This window comes from Salarias fasciatus, chromosome 3 (assembly GCF_902148845.1).
Source record: "Salarias fasciatus chromosome 3, fSalaFa1.1, whole genome shotgun sequence".
Classification (NCBI taxonomy): Eukaryota; Metazoa; Chordata; class Actinopteri; order Blenniiformes; family Blenniidae; genus Salarias; species Salarias fasciatus.
This window is the reverse complement of record NC_043747.1, coordinates 17,431,687-17,452,900: the sequence shown is the minus strand read 5'-3', so window position 1 is coordinate 17,452,900 and position 21,214 is coordinate 17,431,687. Positions and strand designations below refer to the sequence as shown.

The following is a 21,214-nucleotide window of genomic DNA, read 5'->3' as shown; positions in this document are numbered from 1 at the left end:
GGATGGAGGCAGAGGGCGCACACACACACACACACACACACACACACACACACACACACACGCACAGAGACACAAGCAGTGTAAATGATGTGACTGTTGGCAGTCTCACAGCTAATTCAGCATGAATATTTAATCAGCTGTAAACAAATTACAATTTGCGCTGAGTGGCGCCGGTGTGTGCGAGCGTGTGTCGGTGCGTGTGCGTACATGTGCGAGCGCCCTCCCCTGCGCCCACCGTGTCAGCGTGCACATGTTGCTCCCAGCCTGGTTAAAGCGGATGCAGCCATCTTATTAATAAGGCACGCGCGCGCCCCTCGACGCCGGCCCCGGCGACCGGGATGAAATCCGAGAGGACTCGGATCTCACGGCGCCGGTTCTTCAAGGCAGGAGGAGTTTGGAGAGAGCAAGTCCGGACGGCGTTTCCCCCACGCGTCAGCCTGCTGGGGGAATGTTGTGTCGCCGGGTTCAAACAGGAGGGCTCTCACAGAAACAAACCCAACAAAGCCGACTTTTAATGGACTTTTTCGATACCAAACCACCGATTCTCCAGATATAAGAGTTTGCTTTGTCTTTTTTTTAATAGTTATTATTGCAAAAAACATGAACCTTAACTCCTTATTCTGATCGTATAAGCTTTGGGCTAGCCTAACACGCGACCTCTGTATGGAATATTATTGCAGATAGCAGCTTGGACTGTACGTCAATACTTTCATATTTAAAAGAAAGTTTTAAAGTATATAAAAAAGGAAGCTTATGCGTCATAAATTGCCCTATAACTTCTTTGCACAGTATATTAGAGAATTTTTTTGTTTGCCACATTTTAAACCTATTAATGCAACAAAGTTTTTTATAATTAAATGTTAACAACTCAACTTATTTAACCTTGTATGAGGTATCAGTTTATTTGATTTAAAAAATTAGCATTTAATCTTTGAGGGTTTATGAATCCATGAGAGGTCATACTTGACACTGAAACACAAAAAACTAAAGAATGAAGTAAATATTAAAGAATTCAATCACAGTATGTCATGCATATATCTATTAGACATTAACAGATTTACCTTTATCTAACATCAACACGTATATTCTTTAGAACTGGTGGGGTTAAAGGATTTCTTGGAATAAAAATAAACTACACTAAATAATAATTTTGTGTAGTTTTGGTCAAGTTATGGTGAGAGAATTATATTTGAGGCTGTTTTTTAACTGGTGTAAAATGTAAAAATTGGTCAGTTTTGACCAAAACAGAAAGCACTGGGGAGTGTTTCTCTTATTGCAATAAAGAAAATAAATATACTGCATATATCATCGTCTGCTTAGAAGAGGAATTATTTCTATGATTGCTTCCAGAGATTTTTAATGGTATTTTATAGTAAAAATAGATTTTTTTGGGACACAATTAAGCATATTGAGTAGTGTCTGAGAAGCCTATATGAATTTGGCCATTGCTGCTGTGCATGTGCACCACGGCCGTGGTAAATAGTTCCTCTATGCAAGAGTGAGTAGATGGACAATGTCAACAATGGTGCCCTCATGGCAGGACTCTGAGTCAGTGTTCTCCTGGGACTTGGTAGCTTTACGGTTGAGAGTCAGCACCCACTTGTGGCCTGACAGGAAAACTACCGTTTTCAGAATTTCTACCGTTGCCATTTAAATGGGCATTATTTTCAAAATGTTGCCATATTTTCAAATGAAAATTCAGAACTGATGTGTTTTTACTTGAAACGATGTGTAGACTATATCTGAATATCACATCATAACATGACGCTAACCAGTGCAAGGCAATGATGACAGAGCAAACTGGCTAAAAGCTAAAATAACTGTTAAATATGATGTAAATTTCACCTTTGATAATAGCGATAATGACAAAATGTCAATGTTATGTGAGAGTTCTCAGGTCTTCTAGAAGTGCTCCTTTACACACCAAAACATAATGGTAATGGCATCTTTTCAATACTGTGACCTCCCAACAGTTCACCTGAGAATCTGAGGGCCATACTGACTACTCATGATGTTAAAAAGGTTTAGGGATGGCTTTCACTTTCAATTGATAAGATTTTTTTATTTATCAAGTTGAATTATTATGCATTTCTGTACATTATATTTCTTTTAATTGTAATTTGGGAATTAGTTATTACTCCTTATTTATTTACCTGTCATTTATTTATTATTGTAACCCTCTGTGTTTCCTCTTTAGGCCAGTTTATTTATTTTATTTGTTTCAAAGTGCTTCCAAAAGTTAAATATATATATATATATATATATATATATATATATATATATATATATAAGACAATCTGTTCTGGTGAAACCAGGAATTAATTATTAATTGTGGACTGTTTGTGGAATGGGGAGGAATAACCGTGATATATATGTTCATATACGTGCGCGTGCGTGCAGCACTTAGCGCTATGAAACTTAAATTGACTGATTGATTGATGAACAGTTCCAGTCCCATCCCTCCATCCTGTCAGTAAATCACAGTCTGCACCGGAAACAGTCTTCTGAAAGTCAAACAAATGTATTTGAAGCACGCGCTTTCAAAACAGAGGGGTGGCCCCTGACCCCCCCGTGTTTCCTCGTTCTCTCTCTCTCTCTCTCTCTCTCTCTCTCTCTCTCTCTCCATTCGCTCTGCGTTTAACCTCAGAAACGCGCTTTCAGGCGACTCAACACAGCCTCTCTCTCTCTCTCTCTCTCTCTCTCTCTCTCTCTCTCTCTCTCTCTCTCTCTCTCTCTCTCTCTCTTTCTCTCTCTCCCCCTCCCTCCCTCGCGCCGTCCTCTCTCTTCCTACCTGATCAGATCCGCTCCGGCGCTATGCGTACGACCGCGTCTCTCTCTGCAAGGCGAGCTCCACCGGAGAGACCCGCGCGCCGCAGCTGACCGCCGGCCGCCCGCCCCGCGAGCCACCCGACAAGCCGGCCGCCGACAGCAGCTGCCCCCCCCTCCTCTCCCTCCCGCCCTCCTCCACCTCCCGGGCCGGGTAACGACAACCCCAACCACCTCCTCCGCCGAACAGCGCCGGTGGGAGATCGGGAGACGTCTCCAGCTGATCGCCCCCCTCCTCCTCCTCCTCCTCCTCCTCTTCCTCCTCCCTCCTCCTCCTCTCCTCCAGGAGAAGAAGAAGATCTGAACTATCGGAAGGTAAATAACGTCCTCCATGTAGCGACACATGAGCGCGCGCGCGGATAGAGAGAGAGCGAAGGGGGGGCTCGCGTGTGTTATTTGTGCAGAGGAGGTGGCCGCGGTAGCGGTGGTCGTTTTTTTTCCGTGTTTCTGACAGATGATTCCCTTTAACGGATCACGTTATTAAAAAAAAAAGAATAAATCTTCCTGCTTGAATATATTAAAAAAAAATGGACGGACGGGATGATGAAGCTGGACGAGGCGCGCGACAGCCTGTTGTGCATCGGGGTTATTTCTCTATTATTCTTTAAAAAAAAATGATAATAACAGTAAAAGCAACAGCAACCTGCGTCCCCTGCCCCGGCTTTGATAATCTGGACATGATGCTCGTGCATGAAGTATGATTATGTGTTTTCTTAAAAAAAAAAAAAAAAAACATTTATGCGTGCAAGTTTGGTGGCAGAGATGCAGACAGGTTTTTTTTTTTTTGAATAACGTCCACACCGTAATCAAGGAAGCGCGCGCGCGGACACACGCGCACATTACAGATCTTCTCTAGAAAGGTGGATCACAGCTGCAACAATCCACAGATCTTCATCTTCACCATCATCATCTTCATCATGTTACTGTATTTGCGGATATTTGAGGATCCATCAGCTCACACTGTCTTTTTTCCACGATGCTTCTGTGTTTTGTGCACTTGGAAAATTAAATATAACAAATCAGATGAGCAAACGTCTATTGAAGGATAGCTACTTTTACATTGCAGAAATTGTACTTGATCAAATGCAGAATGCAGCTTTGTTTTATTTGAGAAACTGCCCCTTACTCTGAAACTATTACAATTGTGTGAATATCTGTTCCTTCTGCCACCTTGAACTGGAATAGACTCCATCGTTTACTATATTGCCTGCCAAAGCTGCATCATATTCACAATTTGTTGCCTTAAATTTAATCAGAAGTTACTTTTTGGGAAGAATACTGGTAACCGTACTATTGCATTTACACTGTTCAATCAGTTTCATTCAACAAGTACAAGTACTTTTGTTGTATATACAAAATCTGGCGTAAGTACAAAATCAGATCCTTAAGATTATTTAAGTTTAACTGCTTTGGCAATAGAAGGAATTTGGTTCATTCACTGCTAAAATATCTACAGTCAGACTGAAAAAGTGCTTCTTTTTTCAAGTAATCCTCTACACAGGAGTAGGATGGTCCGCAATGACGTGTAGCCACTTATAATTTTAACGGCAGTGACTGCAAAATACTACTTAATTACAGTATTGTGAGTATTTTAGTAACTTTCTAAGCGCTCCAGTAAAAACCCTCTACTGAAAGTGTCGGATACTTTCCAACCAGAGTCAAAATCAGGTGTTTGGTTTAATTTATCTGCATGAAATATGTATTTTGTAGGACTTTATTCTGTTAAGCAGCAGCGTACTTCAAAGTTTAGGGCAGCACAGCATCACAATAAACATGTGAGCATGTTGAGTACTGTGATAACAAGATGATTTGTGTTAATTTAAAACTATTTATTTAATATGTCTTTGTATTGCCTACTTACCAATTAGCAGGATTGTAATTTTGCACTTTGCACGGTTTTATTTCTCATCTACATGGAGTATTGTCCCTGCAGGTCCGCCCTGCATCACAGCAGCTTTATTTAGAAACCTTCAGTCAACTGTAAAACCTCACAGGTCTTCTTCAACGCGACTTCAGGAAGACGCAAAGAGGAAGTGAGAAACGGCCCGCTTCATTCAGTCTTTTCTCCTGATGTGACGGCGGTGGAAGCAGACTGACTAAGATTTTGGGAAAGTCAGTTGTTTATGTGCTTTGGACTTATAGAGCAAGAGCTGCCAGCACTCTCAGCCAAAAAAAAAAAAAGATCTCTAAGTTCTCTTCCGATCAATAATTCATCCCTGCATGTTTTCCAGAGTCAGACGGATCGGCGAGAGGACGAGCGTGGCGTCCCGCAGCCTGCTGTCCCATTCCTCATCCTCTCCTCTCTTCCTGACTTCAGACTCCACCTTATCCTCCTCTTTCTCTTCCACACCTCCTCCTCTTCCTCCCTGTCCTTTCAAGCCTTTCCTTCGCTCCCATCCTCTCGCTCCAAGTCTTGAACCACCGTCGTCATGGCGTCCAAACTCAGCCCGAACGTCCTGTACGTGGCGGGACCCGGCGAGTCGCTGGGGTCGCCCCAGGCCGACTCGGAGAGGACTCACATTGTAAGTACACCTTTATCTTTAAGCTCTTTTTATCAGCGGAACTCAGAGAAGGGATCTGCCTTGTGGCGCCGTAGATCCTCTGCAGCGACTCCCTGGTGCTTTCAACCAAATTCGAAGGAAAACATTGTATCTTATGTTTATTTTATTTGTCTTAAAACTGATGGAAAGATAGCTAGAATTATAAGCAGAATTAGCTGAAGCCACAACAAATGGTTGAAAAGAGGAAAAAAATGTAAAAGAACCAAAGCGGCTAAGAGGTTCAAAGGAAAAAGAGCCAAAGTGCCTGAAGTGTTGGGACTGAAATAGCTTTAAAAAAGCTAGAAAGAGCTTTTTTTTTTATTTTTACACTTCACCAAGCTGCTCAGTGGCCTGATTTTGCCCCCTGGGCCTTATGTTTCAAACCCCAGCCCCATTTCCCCAAGTGTCCGCTGTTTGAAGTCATATGAAAGCAGAAACCAATCCAGATAATAGACTGAACATCTCAAATATTAAACATTTTTTTCTTGGTGTCTTTTCTAGAACATTTTGTGGAGGTTCTGATTGAGTTTTTTTTTTTTTTTTTAAACAATGTTTCCTTCCAGGCTGGTGAAGCAGGAGAAGAGTCGTCCGACAGCGACGGAGAGCAAGAAGAGACGTCTCACAAGCTGATCCGCAAGGTGTCCACCTCGGGACAGATCAGAGCGAAGGTAGGAGACCCCCACGGCGTGAAAGAGGAGGTGTGTGTGCCTGACTGGAGGAGAACTTTGAACCGTTGAATCCTGACGCATGTTGACCGAAATCGACTTTCGCTGTGGATGATGATGCTTTACGCAGACGATGTTATTGTGTTTGTGCTTCGTCATCAACTCGGTCTTTTGATACGTCTGGGTTGACAAGGGGATGTGTGTTGCGGCCCGAAGGGTGAAAGCTTTTCGATTCACGTTGAAAAGTAGCCGCTTCACTGAACTTTGGAGCTGCTTGGTTATTTAAGAGTTGATTTAAAATTTAGACGTCTCACTGAAGCACGGAGGTGAACTTGACGGTGTTTGAGGGACGTCATGAACTTTTATCAGCACCATGCTGTGATCTGTATTCCTCCAGGTAATCATTTCTATGGATTAACTTTATCGATCCAGTGCAAGTTACTAAAATTGGAATTTTTTTTTTTTTTTTTTACATACAATATCTGATATTGTTGTCGAGCATGAAATTGGAAGAAGTTCTGTCTTTTTTCCATATGCATTTTGCAGAAGTTGACATTGTAATGTTGCTAATGCTAATCGCAGGCGCCGTGGCTAAAGACTAACGCTAATGTTGCCTGCCGTGGATCCGTTCATGTCGCTGCAGTGGTGTCTCATTACAAGTTATTATATCAGACCTCCGATCTAGTCCGAGTCTGTGGAGGTCTGCTGATGCCGCGATAAGTTGCTCTAAAAAGGCCATGACGTAGCAAACAGGAACAGCTCCCTTTCGTGCCGGCCTTCCCGTAGCCGCTCTCTGCCCCCGCTGCATCACATTCACCATTAGGGATGAACAGATCAGGCTCCTGCCGGCTTTTAAATACTCAGATGAGTGTTTCATTGGTTATTAATGAGATTGAATCTACAATTTCAAAACAAACACAACAGATGATAAAATTTGGAGTTATCATTATCTCCCTCTGTGTGTGTGTGTGTGTGTGTGTGTGTGTGTGTGTGTGTGTGTGAGAGAGATCATTATCCATTACCTGCATTGACCGTCAACTGTAAAACACACTCAGATCAATAGGAGACATAGGATACCCAGCAACCCCGTGTCGCCATGGCGACTGCATCCCATAATGCCCGGCGCAGATAAAAGTATTGGATATCAGTCTGGTATTGATCAACTAATCTCATTGGACGCCGCCATGACACGGTGTGTGTGTGTGTGTGTGTGTGTGTGCATACACATTGCCATGGTTACCAGGTCAGTGTGAAGACCAGTCTACAAGGAAATAATTTTACCTCCTTTTTTCCTCCTGTCACCTGTGTAGTTTGAATGAAGTCGGCCAGACGATCATTGTGAGTCACACATGAATTTTTGTTCAACGAAAAAAAATCAATAAAATGTAGTTAAATAGCATGTTCAGTTCCAGACAAACTGTATATTTATGTGTAAATCATTACTTTCTAATCCAATTATGTTTGTATAGATTGAATGATTCATTACTTTTTCAATGTAGACTTGTACATGAACAAATAAATTATTTTTTTCATTCATTTTTCATTTATTTCAAGTAGTAATGTTTCTGACACGAAAGTCTTGCATAGATACAAACACAAAACACGAAGGAACAAACAAACAAATCTATGTATTGAAATTTACACAAAGCCCACAGCAACACCTTGGTGTGATCTGTAGCTTGTTCGTTTCGACGTACATCTGCTTCCTTAACAAAGCTGTTGCTGTGCTGGTTGCTATGGATGCTGGGAAAAGCGAACCGGAATGAAGTTGATGCACGTGACAGCACAGACTGAATTCAATTTTTTTTTTTTTTAGCAAGCCAAGTTTGTGCTCTTAAACTAATTACATATGTCCAAAAATACACTTTCATGCATTAAATAATATCTTCTCTTTGATTTTCAAAAATAACGCCGGTGAAGTTATTTACATGGCCATGGCGCACGAAAAAAAACAAACTGTGTGGTCGTTTTCCAGGAGTCGACAGTCTGAGAAACTGGAAACAAAACTATGGAAGGAGTCTCAGAAAATGTTATAATCCAGGGAATACACTAACTAGTGACTCGAGGCAGCCAGATGTGGAGCTGTGGGGTTCGGGTTGGATCACGGCTCGCTCTTCTCCATTTGTCACTTTTTCATGAGTTTGGATGAAAATCTTGTTGTTTTTTTTTTTTCTTTGTTGCAATCCCACTCCGCCTGGCAGCCTCTCACGCAGTAAATGTTTTGCCGCCGCCGGTTTACGGCCTTCTCTGTAATTAAAATGAAAGTGACCTTGGAGATTTGCTAATTGGCTGACTCGGTAAAACCGAGCCTGTCGACTCCACCGAGCAGATTGGATTTTAAGCCTGATGGAGATTGATCCGCCGCGCTCGCCGTGCGCGGCCCTGTTCTGATGTCTTTGAGAGGATGGCTTTCACGTTTTCTGCACTGGTCTTTTCACCGGCTTGAAGGTTTTTGGACGTTTTTTTTTTGCGAAGCCGCCTCGTCGCGGTGAGACAAGACAAACTCTTGGTTTGTTGAGCGCGAGGAAGTGTTGTTGCAGTGTCCTTGGTGCCGAGACCTGCCTCGTAAACCACAGTGTCTCTGCTTCACGTCTTTATGTTGCACGCTACGTCCTGTCTTACTTCACACTTCCTGCCTGCCTCTTGCCTGTATTGAGGTGACCTGTTGTGTCGATTGCGCTCCTTAATATGTAACTGTATCTATCTGTTGAAATGTGTTCAGCTTTTAAATTTTCTGTGACTTTTTAATGAGAAATTGTTTAGATTATTGGTTCCCAAACTGCGCAATGAAAACCATAATAAGACATTTGCTAGAATCGTCAGCAGACCAGGAAAACTGTCCAGTTTGTATGGGGATTCCACCAATTTAGTTAGGGAAAGTTAAGCTTAAGTTTTGAAGCACGTTCACCTTTTTTATCTGAGATAAACCCCAAATCTATTTTTCACACCAAAGCCTTTTAGCAAGGTGATAAAAAATGGATTGTGCTTTGCGTTCCGGGGTGAGACCGAGTCCTCCTGCGAGTACCTGGGAGCTAACCGTTAATGTGCTCGCACACGCCCGGTCCCGTCGTTTCCCCGTCGCTCCGCTGGCTTTTGGCTCACGAGATTCTCCCTAATTTAATTCAGTGCAGACTTACTGCGAAAAGGAAAAAAAAAACGGCCCCCGAGTTAGCAGTAAACCGTCACTGAGCTAAATGACCGGGCCGTGAAGCGAGCGAACGGGGAGAACCAAGTCAAAAAAGGCAACAAAGAGACCGGGTTGTGTGAACATTACGGCCATTAGCAAAACTACTCTGTGTATTATCCTTTCTCTTTATCTTCATCATGTATTTACTCAGCACTTAGCACAAGCATGCATTTATCTCATTAAAAGAATTATAATTTTAATGTTGAGCTGCCTGCTTTCCTTCACCTGCATGTTTTTGCCCGTCCAGCTGTTGTCGTCGTCTTCGTTGTCCTCCTCCTCCTCCTCCTCTTTGCCTCGCTCTCATTTCCTTAGCGGAAAATGAGAGATACCGAAGCAAACAGCTTCTGTAAATAGTTTGTGATTCTTAACTGCTTCGAGGTCGATCGTGCAAACGGAGAAACATGTCCGTTCATGTGGGGAAGTTACTCAAATACTTACGAGATGAACATTTCTGCCCCCATATTTAAAGATTCATAGGTGACGTATGAATTATTCACTGGCTGTTTGGAAAAGGTTCATCACTGTCGAGTACTACTGCCCTCAAAGTGTGCATATCCTGACTGGATCGGTGGTGTTTTCAGTCAGGGCCGATTTTATCGTTGAAATAGATCAGCGATAAGCAAATAAATAGAAAATCTCAACTGATTCTTATCAGACAGCAGCTGTAAACTGAGCACATTCTGAAACAGAGCAGGTGAATGTAAAATCCTGTTCTCTCTAACTCTATCTCTTCTAATTGGGATGGGTTTGATCCAGTTGAAGTGGATCTGTGCTGCACTGTCCGAGTTTTGACTGACCTTCACAACCTAGAAATAAACTGTTCTGATCGTTTAGATTTCGTATATGTGTTTTACAATCATTTCAGCTGAACGTAGCCCGCCCTTTGCTAGCCTTTTTTTTTCCGCATCCTGTTGTCTGTATGGCGTGTGCTGTCACTTTGATAGCATTCTTCATTACCTTGTTTTCATTTTCCTCATTGTTTTTTGTTTAAAATCCCCTATTTTACCCCATTTTCTCTGCTAAATGAACAGCTCCGTGTGTTCTCCCGTTACTCTTAATGGTTTGCCTTCGTCTGGATGTGAATGTAACCAGTCAGTGAACACAATCCCAAACTTTTTTCCTTCCCGATTCACAACCTCCTCCTTCAGAAAATAGCTCGCACCACTTGCGATTATATAACCGGTCTTATTTGTGGCGTTGTCAGTGTTGACCAACAGGTAACACTTTTTTCCGTAGCTGCGGATTTCCTGCGTTGCTGGAATCGAACCGGCTATATTTGTTCTTTTTTATCATGCATCTCGCTTCCAGTGCAGAAATCTGTGTGGGTGTTCGCTGCAATGGAGATGAGGACGAGTTATGGTGTGTATGTGTGTGTGTGTGTGTGTATGAGATAGAAATGGCTTGAGGAGGGTGCATGAGTGTGTGGGATGGTCGGTGGTGTGTGTGTGGTGTGTGTGTGTTGGCCTTGATTTCTACCCTTGGCTTGATGTGATACAGCTGCAGTAGTGTGCGGGTCAATAAGAGAGAGAGAGAGAGAGAGAGTTACATAAGAAACCAGTGCACAACAGGCTCTAATACCCTTATTTACCACCACAACAGGTTGGCAGGACTGTTGAGGAGGCGTCCCAACTATTTCGGACGTGTTGTGTGTACCACTCACTGGTACAAAGAGTGCAGGAAACACATTGTTTGTGTGCCTCTTGCTTCGGAGTTGAGCTCCTTCTCCTCCCCTACCTTGACTCGGCACATTTAAAAGACTCGTTCGGTGTCGCGAGTCGTCTCAATGAGCTTCCCGTCGTCCTCCGCTCGTGCTTTATTGCCGTGTCGGTACCTCTTCCCGGCGATTTGCGGCTGTAGCACAGCTGCTATTATCAGTTCCACATGAGAGACACACTGAGTCTCCGAGGTAAAGGCTGGATTTAGTCCTCCATTTTTAGCCACGCGGCGGGCTGGGTAATCTCCCCGGGGTCCTCCGCACTGAACCGCACCAGCAGCGGGTTCGTGTTGGAACGGCGAGGGTTTGAACACGACGGCCCTTTGCACGGAAATGTTGGGTTCTGAAAATAAAACTCCGTGAGCATTATAACGGATGTCCGCTGGATTGCGTGAGCACTGCTGACTGAATTTTAACTACATCCGTTGTCCAACGTGTCGACGCAAAAGGTGTATTCGTCGGCGCACATTTCGCTCCCTTTGAAGCAGTGATTCCCACTTGTTTTGACCCAGATTGGCCAGAGCCGTTCCTAGAGAGTGTCCACATGTTTCCGGCCTCATTTCAAAAGCCCTGCGACCCAGATTCCAGTTTGGGAGCCCTTCGTTCTACAAAAGCCTCACCCTGACTCACACTTGCAGGTCCGGCCTCCACCGGAACACTTTCAATATTGTAATTTATAGTTAATCCATGACAAAGTGGCTAACTTGCCTCAAGTCGGCATGGACTATTGATTCCCGTTAATGAAATTACTGCATTGTTAATCATACATGCATGAGTGTCTTCCACTACACACACATACACACACACGCACAGACACGGTGTGTGATGCTGAGTCGGCCCGTCTCACTGGCCGGACGGCCGTTTGTTAACTGGAGACGTCTAACTCGGTTTCTATTGATCCGACCTCATGTTTCCCTCAGATGTCAAACCTTCCAGCGAGGAGACTCTCTGTCGTCCAACAAACTAGGAAAATCTTCCAAAACTCTGCGTTCACAGAACGAAGGAAAACCCCTGAAAAGATTTGAAAGTGTGAGCGTCAAGACAGATATTAGAGTTTCAAAGAATTCTGCCCCTCCCATTTTTTTTTTTTTTTTTTTTTTTTTTTTTTTTTTCCGATCGTAAAATGAAGTGGGATGTCTCGGACTGAATCTTGGGGGTTGTTTCTATAAACGCTTGTGATTCTTGTTCCCGATTTTCAAAGGGTGATATACAAAAGATGACAGAGCACAAAGAGAAACCGGTTTTTAAGAGCTAAATTGGCGCTGACTGATAACGTTTGATGTGTGGCAAATCGCCGAGTAGACAAAGAGATTTGATTTTCGTCTGTCAGAGTTGTTACAAACTGGAGGGGAAAAAAAGTTACATTAAGTGAAGCGAAAAGCTCCAACAAGCCTGCTTTTATCCCATTTTTGGTCACTTTCTACATTAATTTTGAATGGAGGAACACGGTTTGCCTCCCGTCTCTATTTTTACCTTCCTCTTGTTTATCCTTTGTGTCCTTTCTTATTAGGATTCCTCTTTTTCATTGCCGCCACCTGTTTATGCTTTTATTCCTCCTGCCTTGATCTCTCCGTGCTCCTTCCTCTCTCTCGTTTCTGACCTTCGTCATCCATCATCCAGTGCTCCTTTCCCTTCCTTTCATCCCGTCCTCCTTCATCTGTCCATCCTGTTGCCTGACGTCGCTCGGTTTTAGCTCTTTCTTTTTGGCAACCCTTTTTTTTTCTTCTTTCTTTTCCTAATACAGTTGGTTGAAGTCTCTCGAGAGGTTCAAGAGGATTTATCTTGGTTGCTCTCACACTTTATGTCTTTATGTCAACAAGTTCTCACAAAACTTGAGCTTAACAGACTAATGATTGTGGCCAAACAAACATCGGATGCCTCGTTGATATTTCGTCCGATAGCTTCGTGAACATACCAAAATTCCTCGTCGCAGTGGTATCTTTGACTTGTGTTCAGTAAACGACTCTTACTTTGGGCCTGATTTACTGAGATCCTTTATAAAATATAGGAAATTTCACTTTTAGTTTGTTTGCGCTTTTGTAGGTGATCAACTGTGAATAACTTTACATGCAAACAGTATTCAAATGAGAGGTTTGCATGCATTAGGTGCTCTTTGTGCAAAAACGATCTTCTGGAAACGCTATTTTTTCCATGTCTCCCCATGCAGGAAATGAAATCACACCCAGTACTTGATATGGTTTATTTAGAATATTCAGCTACCTGTATATGTTATCGGTAGCTTTATTTGTTATTCATTCAATTTCCATATAATATACAGCCTGCCTCTATCAAACGGTTCCTTTTTATCACCTCAAAACTCAAACGTGGAACCCAGGACGATCCTGTGCGAGTGTGAACACCACAGAGATTTATACCAGCCAGCGATGGATGAAGTGACTCTAAGTGAGTTCACTCGCCCGTATTGATCTCCTTCGCCGTCGTTCTCCCTCCTCCTCCTGTCTGCCCTTTCTCTTTCGGTCCGCCTCTTTAAAGCCTCACGTCTTCTGTCTTTTCCCTCTCCGTCTCGCGCGGCCATTCGTTCCCTCCCTCCCCGCAGGTGCGGCGTCGCTGGCCGAGACTCGGCTGACGATATCTGCCGCCGACACGGTGACACTCTCTTTGGAAACGTGCTAACGAGGAGGAGACAATTATATCTTGCGTTGTCGCAAATGAACTAATGTGTGCTCCTAATTGTGTGTTTGTGTTATCGCTAATGAGCGAACACATTTCACCCCTGTCAGGTTTGTCAGTTTTTTTGTGCGCGTTACGCGTGCGAGCGGAGCTGCTAATGGGCTAACGTATGTTATCAGGCAGCACAAGGTGTGTGTATGTGTGTGTGTGTGTGTCCACAGGCATCATTGTGCATCACGTCTTTGTCTCATTAAGGTAGACTTGACAGCGCAGAGCAGGAGTTAGAGTGCGCTCGTCTCATGCGCTCATGTCTTTTTCTCAGGACTGACTGATGATGTTCGCTCGTGTAGCTCTGCTAGCTAAACCTGCACGGTTCACTGCTATCTGATTTTAAACATGGATGCAGATGCTAAACAAACACCATCTGCTGTTAGTATTTGTAAATTGTACCTTTATAAATGGAGGCTGGCTTGTGGTGCTAGTTTTAGCTTTAATTGAAGTTAATTTCGTAAAGTGCAAGTTAGCTAGTGAACTAGCTAGCTGAACTAGCTAAGAGGGTAAAACACCAGTCAATGTGTTCTTCAAATGAACGCTTGATTAAAAAGTGCCAAATTTCATCTTAGTTTCCTGTTTTGCTCCAGGTTTAACTGCTGTAATGTCTTTATCAGCACTAGACCAAAGAATTTGCATTAACATCAGTTCATTTCATTGTAACCAGCGTTTTCGCTCGTGCAAATGGCGCCTAATACATATGGGCAGAGTTCAGGATTCAAGGTTTGCTTTTTTGTTATCTTTCTGCATGTTAAGATTTTTTTTTTTTTCATCATCAGTCATTGTTATTAACATTTATATTGTTTTGAGGTGTAACTTCACATTGTTGGCTAGAAAGAGAGCCATCTTTTCCTGGTCTGGTATGTGGGCCTTCAGCTCATGCTCTGTTTGAAACATGAGATTTTAACTTTCTTGTTTTAAATAGACAACATTCTGCACTGAGGTCTCGAGCAGATAAAGCAGGAAATCATCAAATCTGATGCAAACAGACCTGAGAAGGTGGTTTTCATACTTATCGATGCCTCCAATATTATTTTTCGCTTTCAAATCCTCTTTTAGGAAACCTCAAGTTTTTCTCTTCTTTTTTTCCTTCATGTTTTTTTCATACAACAATACTTTGGGATTTTCAGTAATAATACTAACACTAATGAACACTGCCAGAACATTTAGCCAAATTAGGGAGCAAACAAAAACATCTACATTCGTGTACAAAAAGTAAAGAAATTTTAAATATTATCACTTTGGTGTATTTTATGTCCATTTGGCAAAACTCATCGTATTTTAAGGTAAAAGAAATGCAATTCGGACATTTATTACTGCTGATAAACGTCAGCATGGGTCAGTTTTGTGAGGGTTGAGCTGCATTATGGGTCATCTGATGTTCTCTGTGCTTTTTAATGGAGCAAGTCTTAATGAGGACACATTTCCCCTGATGCTCTGCTGCTGTCACTGTCAGGGTTTTGGGCACAGTCACACTCAGCTGCCCTGTATTTTACATTTGTCACCCCTCACTTTGTATTTGCTCTCTTGTTTTCTTCCTTTTTTTTCTGTCTTGTTTTGTTTTCACACTTTGCTGCACTTTCTCTTTTTTTTTTTTTCATTTAACCCTGTTGTCTCTTCATCTCTCCTCTGTGGCCAAAAATAGACTCTCTCTCTGGGTTTTTTTTGTCAGCCTCACTCTCTTGAAACCTCTTCAACAGGAAGCAAGAGACACTCACTGAAGCGCACATGCACGCACGCACACATTCGAACGCGCCGCTTCTGCTGCGTCGTCGTCGTCATTTCAACTGCGATAAAGCGCCTGAATCGGTTCATTCTTTTTCAACAGCTTCTGCTGGCGTGTGTGTGCGTGTGTGTGTGAGTGCGGTGTGTCCGAGCGTCGTCACATGTCCCGACTTGAAGTAGCGCATGAAGAGTAGCAGCCTGAGTCAGCAGCATGAAGGAACACATCTGTTAATGACACTTGAAGTGAAGACTGTACTTGTGTGTGTGTGTGTGTGTGTGTGTGTGTGTGTGTGTCAGTCACCTACATTCCCCCTCCCGTGTTTTCGCTTAAGTATTAGCAAAGTATTTCACCAAAAGAGAAGCTCCACAGTCCCCACCGCCTATATGACAGTTTGGAGGACGGCTCTCGTCTACTCCTCCTCCTCCTGTCAACAGCAGGCTCTCCTCACCTCTTGACCCGTCTTTGACGGCGCCCAGCTGGAGCAGCTGCGTCCTAAAACACTTCTCGCCTTTTGATGTCGACGGGCGACACCTGATTTCCAGCGTGGCTCGGGGCCGTCTCTGTCAGATGTTCGGAAGCAGCTGGAGACGCCGCCGAAAACCTCGACCACTGAGAACCGACCTATCAATCTCCCTTTAGATATTTTATTCACTCTGCACTCTATTCTTTAACTACCATATTTTGTCTGACGCTTTTTTCAAAAGAATGTGACGTATATTCCAGGTAATAGTCATTATTTCCCCTCGACTTGATGCCAAAAGTTCCCTTTTACAATTAAAATTTCTATTTTTGTGCAAGTCGAATCATGAAAAACGTGCAACAGGAGTGTGTTTTACTTTATATTTGGTAAATATGAGCATAATTGCTCACAAGTGTCTGTTTATTAGCTGACTTAAAGGTTTCCATCCAGTTTTTAAGACTTAAATGAGGCGTGTGAATTATTTGTTCCCAATGTACACAACGTCTTTTTATAGCCCTCAAAATTCCGAGTACTCCTCTTCTGCGTACGCTCTTTCTTGGAGATCCGCGGTTTCGACTGCGCGTCGGGCCTGCAGCAGGATGTGAGAAGACACCTCTTTCTGTGTCGTGAACCTGTGTGGGCGTGTGCTTGACATGCTGCGTGCACGGCGTGCTGCGCAGGAGGGCTCCCCTCTGCGCTCCCTGAAGAGCAGCTGGAAAGTGGCAGGACCCTGAAGATCCTCTTTTTTTAGCCCTCTCTCAACTTCTTTCCTGACTGACCCAACTTTTGCTATAAATAGCCACTTTAAGCTCCTGTAGATGGTTAAAAAATGAGTATGATTAAAATGCTGTTGGAGGTTTCAGTATCTTTTAACGCTGCGTGTTTGAACACATGCGGTGTTACGGTAAAATCACTTTTCAGATGAGCTCATTAAACTGCATGTACGGTCACATCTCTGCCCCGCCCAGGTTTTTTAAACCTTACTGCTGCGTTTTACAGAAGAAATGGAGCAAAAAATAGCGTCTTTTTGACCAGCGTTACGAAGAAGAGATGGTCAAATCTGCGGCGAGTGCATAAAGAATGAAACTGCCGGGTCATTTCTTCAGTTTGTGACGCCCGGCCCGTGAGCGGAGGTCACAGCGAAGTTTTGGTTGCGCTGAAGTGTCCTGGACTTTCCGCTGTTCTTACTGGAAACGGGGCGAGTGAAATCAAGAGAAAGACACAGAGAGAGTGAGAGCCAGGGTGACTGTACTGGAAGGATGTGGCTTCGCTTCTAAAAGCGGCACATTTTATTTATTTTTTTATTTTTTTTACACAGCTGTCTGTGTGTATCTGAAAGAGGAAGACTGTAAAGAAAGAAAGAAAGCTAGAGAAACACAGATGATGGAAAGACAAGAGCAGATCTCGCAAGACGAGGAGAAATAGAACCGATAAAGTGACTCAGAGGCCGGAACTAAGAAAATAAAGTTTTTTTTTCTTTTTCTTTATAAATAGAAACTCTAGTAATCCTTCATGGGAACATTTACTTCCTCATTTCTTCTTAACTAAAAACAGCTACAAATTCATGATGTGTGAAATAGTTGTGCTGCTGTACATCGAGATAAGTCAAGTTTGGGTGGAGTTGAGAGAAAATGTGTGAAAAACAAGACAGCCACTTCCTCGAAATTCTGTGTTTTGTCTCTTAGTTTGATCAAATATGGAAACTATAAGTTTTTGAGTAATTTTTCAATGTAAATAAGATGTTAAATTGTTGGTTTTTAGTGATTTTCTCTTCTAAATTCTGAAGAAAAGTGTCTGTTTTACGGTTTAAAAGTAGTTTTATCATATATTATTGCCATAAAGTGGCATCTTTAATAACTTTCTTAATCACAAAAGTGAAAAACAAACATGATCCTAAAATAAAACTCGATTAAAATGTTCACGAGAAAAAGAATAGCTTCTTTAAGATGTTTCTTTTCTTTCTCTTTCTTTAACGGTGGCTGTTATGGGAGCAACATGACTTGTGTTTGAATATGGAGACTTTTATATGACGTGTTTTATCAAAGTTTGTCTCCATAAGTCCGACGTCAATATCTTGACAGCCTATTTAATGTTAAATAAAATATATCATAAAGTCCACTTTTGTTTATAGGATATTTTAATAAACAGCAAAAGTTGATCCAAAGTGCAAATTAAGATCCTAAACGTTGTGAGCTCTTGCTCGTCGTCAGCAGGACTGGATTTAGCCCCGAGTGACCCTCACTTGGACGAAGTGGCAACAGAAGATGTATGGATGAACATCCAGTATTTAAAGTAATGCGTTTAAGCGATCAATCACGATCCCCCGCTTCCTGCACTGTGCTGTATGCTCATAAATTCTAAGCGTTTGACTTCCTGCTTCCGGCCCAACACTTTAATTTGATTTCCCGCTGAACTTCGGGGTCTTAATTATCAGGAAAGTGTTGATCCGTCTCCACTTGGTGACTCAGGTTGATGAGGTCGGCCGCTCAAACTCCGCCTCATCGAGCTTTGAAACGCCGGACGGGGAGATTTTTTTGTTGACACGCCCTGTCACATTAACTTAAACAGCTGATGCGTCAGGAAGGGGGGGGCTTTTTAACTTTCTGACCGGACGCTTAGCTTGCTTGGCCCCATGGCTTTGGCCAAGGACACACAACTGGCACCGACACAGGAGGGCCGGGCGATTTATAATCACATTAGCAAAGAGCGGCCTGCTCGTCTTTGAGCCGCACGGATGCCAATTTCCCTCCGTCTCCATCTTTATCTCCCCACCTGACTCGGCCGTTTGAGTCTCGCTGCCTCTCCGCCACTTACACTCCTTCCTTAGTCATCAGGCTTGAGGCCGAGCCAGACAGTGAATCATATTAGAGCTAGAAGTATTGGCGAGCTGTCAGAATAGAAGCCCAGACTCCCCCCTCCCCATTTCCTTCTTTTTCGTGTTTTTAGGTTGGAAGCCCTGACAAGTTGTCCTCATCTACAAGCGAACGCACGTAAAATACAGTCAGTGTCGTCTAGATGAAAACAAACTCTCAGACACACACACACACACACACACCCAATACCCAAAGGCTTTTACCAGGAAAGACATGGGTGTTTGCGAAAGAGAAGCCACATCCTTTGAGTGGGGTCGAGAGAGTTTTCTGTTCTCCGAACAACGAGCCGATCGAATGTCAGCGCCGACAAAGAGGGGAGAAAAACGAGCAGAAATATATTAAAAAAAAAAGAAAACAAGGAAGAGCGTGTGAAATAAAAGGTGTGAAGCGGGGGCTTCTTCCTATTTCACCGTCCCAGATAACCCGGCGTGGCGCAAATCTCAGACGGCAGCCGGGGAGCTTCCTGGACGCGCTCGCTGCGGTGGCCGTGCGCATGCAAATCAACCCGCAGACATGCAAATGTCATTGTGATTTATCCCCGGCGTGCGCGCCCCTGCTCCAGCGAACATCTGTGCAGCGCGTACATCACTGTCATCTGTTGTGTTTTGGTAGAAATTACCGCGGCGCTGTCATGTAGATTATACAAACACGGACATGATTAGGTGATTAATGACGCCGTCTCCAGCGGCGCTGTTGTTCCAGCTCGTAATTGGCATGAAAGACCACGGTTTCCCGTAAAAACGCACGCTTCATTTAAAATACCGTTTATCCCAAAATTAGGCTTTATGTTTCCTCTTGACTCATAAATCCGTTTCATACGGGCCAGGGACTATTTCTTGTGAGAACATTTGAAGGTCAAGGTTGCAGAAGCAAGCTTGTGATTCTGAGTTTCCTGGGTTTTGTTTTTTTTTTGCACAGTGGTGCACGTTGTGTGCAGGCGAGTGGATAGACCTGATAAGATCGTGGCGGGATCTCTCCGTGCATTCGCGTGCGTGTGCAGCTGCGCGTCGGCGCTGCCGATGCGCAGGATTCCCTTCGACAGATGAAAGAATGCGCGGATGCAGCTGGAGCGCTTTGGTTTCTGCCTCTTTTTAGAAGATGTGCATGTGCGGCACGGTTAGACATGCAGCAACATGTGACTGATTTTAGAGGCATCAAAGTTCATTAAATATTCCATTCATACACAAGTATTCAGATTGAGCAACTTGTTTCAGTCTGGAGCCACTATGTTCACTGAGGAATAATAATAAAGTGAGAAAAGTTTCGCAAATGAACACAGTTGGAAAGAAAAACTAAAATTTCTAGAAGGTCCTCAAAAGAACCAGGTGCTAGTTCGGTGCTGGCGCTCGGTCGGTAATAAAGGCTGGTCCATGCTTCACATGTACGCGTTTCCGCGTCCGCCTTGGAAGGTCCGCGCACCACCGATGCGGACGCGCTTTCTCCCATGCTACAGTTTGAGCTCAGCTGTGCGCGTCTCATGCAGGCGCGGTGATCCACGCAGCCTCGAGAAGCTTTTCCAGGACTACAGACTGTTTATCTGCTCCTTTATTACGAATTATTTAGAGAAAATTAAGCACAAACATTGTCAGTACATTATCTTTAAGTATTAAAGTTTATTTAGCCTTTTTTTTCCGTTTCTGAATTGCGGGGGCAGCGCCGGAGCGATTAGTTACTTTTTCACTTCTGTCTGCGGACCTTCTCCTCCCTCCAGTCAGAGTCTGCTCTCTCTTTCCACGAATTTTTCACTCTTTCCGCGTCTTTAAGTGGAGCCATCAGGCTGGAGCTCCGTCTACTTTCACTTTTACCGTCATGTTTTGTTTGCTATGGCGCTCTGGCGCAGGCGCACACTTCCGCGACCTGCGCGCAATGCGCAACGCGGTCTCAAATTCTGGCTGCTGCGCGGACGTCGGACAGGAATTCATGACGATTTTTACGTCACGCGGACCAACGCGCAACACGCACCCACGCGGACATGTGAAGCATGGACGGGCCTTTAGTGCTTAGTCAGGTAAAAGCCACGCCGCTGCGTCTGTTATATATATGTTTCTCGAAAACCCTCGTAAGAATTCATGTGCGGGTAAATTCTCGCCTCCCACGTTCGAGACCCGGTCAGATAATCAAATTTCTCAGAATATGTTCAGTTTGTTTCTAAAGCAGCCTTGTTTTTTTCTTTTTTTTCCCTCCTAACCCAACGCTCTATATTGTTTCTCAACTCGTCGGACTCGGCTGCAGACCGCAGCGGCGGATCGCTCTCCGTTTCATCCTCAGTCCGCTGCGTCTAGAACTCCCCGTCCAGAATGAATGAAGTCGCTCTGGGGCCGAACTTCTTCTGAAACCAGCTTTGGTGGAAATGTGATGGTTTAAAAACACACTCTGGGTCTGACTTCGTACCGAGTACTGGAGCACACACACACACACACACACCCAGCTTGTCATGCGTTCTGCGCCACCACTAACCACTCAGCAGACTCTCAGTAGAAAAGCCTATTTTTGGCCTCCCGCGTCTACGTTTGAGAAACCGAGCTTCTTCTAGAAACAGGC

The 21,214-nt window shown here is 43.7% G+C and overlaps 1 protein-coding gene across 3 annotated transcripts in view; it reads left to right on the top strand.

The window, feature by feature from the left end:
- Positions 1 to 2,743: 2,743 nt before the first annotated feature.
- The window catches only part of LOC115386093 (diacylglycerol kinase eta), a 55,231-nt gene continuing 36,760 nt past the window's right edge, over positions 2,744 to 21,214 (top strand). The window contains exons 1-3 of one of the 3 annotated variants that reach the window (XM_030088299.1): positions 2,744 to 3,141; positions 5,064 to 5,348; positions 5,930 to 6,034. In XM_030088299.1, the coding sequence (XP_029944159.1) occupies positions 5,256 to 5,348; positions 5,930 to 6,034 (198 nt within the window). In that variant the 5' untranslated portion in view covers positions 2,744 to 3,141; positions 5,064 to 5,255. Of the gene's footprint in view, positions 3,142 to 5,057; positions 5,349 to 5,929; positions 6,035 to 21,214 lie in introns of all 3 variants that reach the window. The other 2 variants (XM_030088296.1, XM_030088298.1) reach the window with 2 other exon arrangements.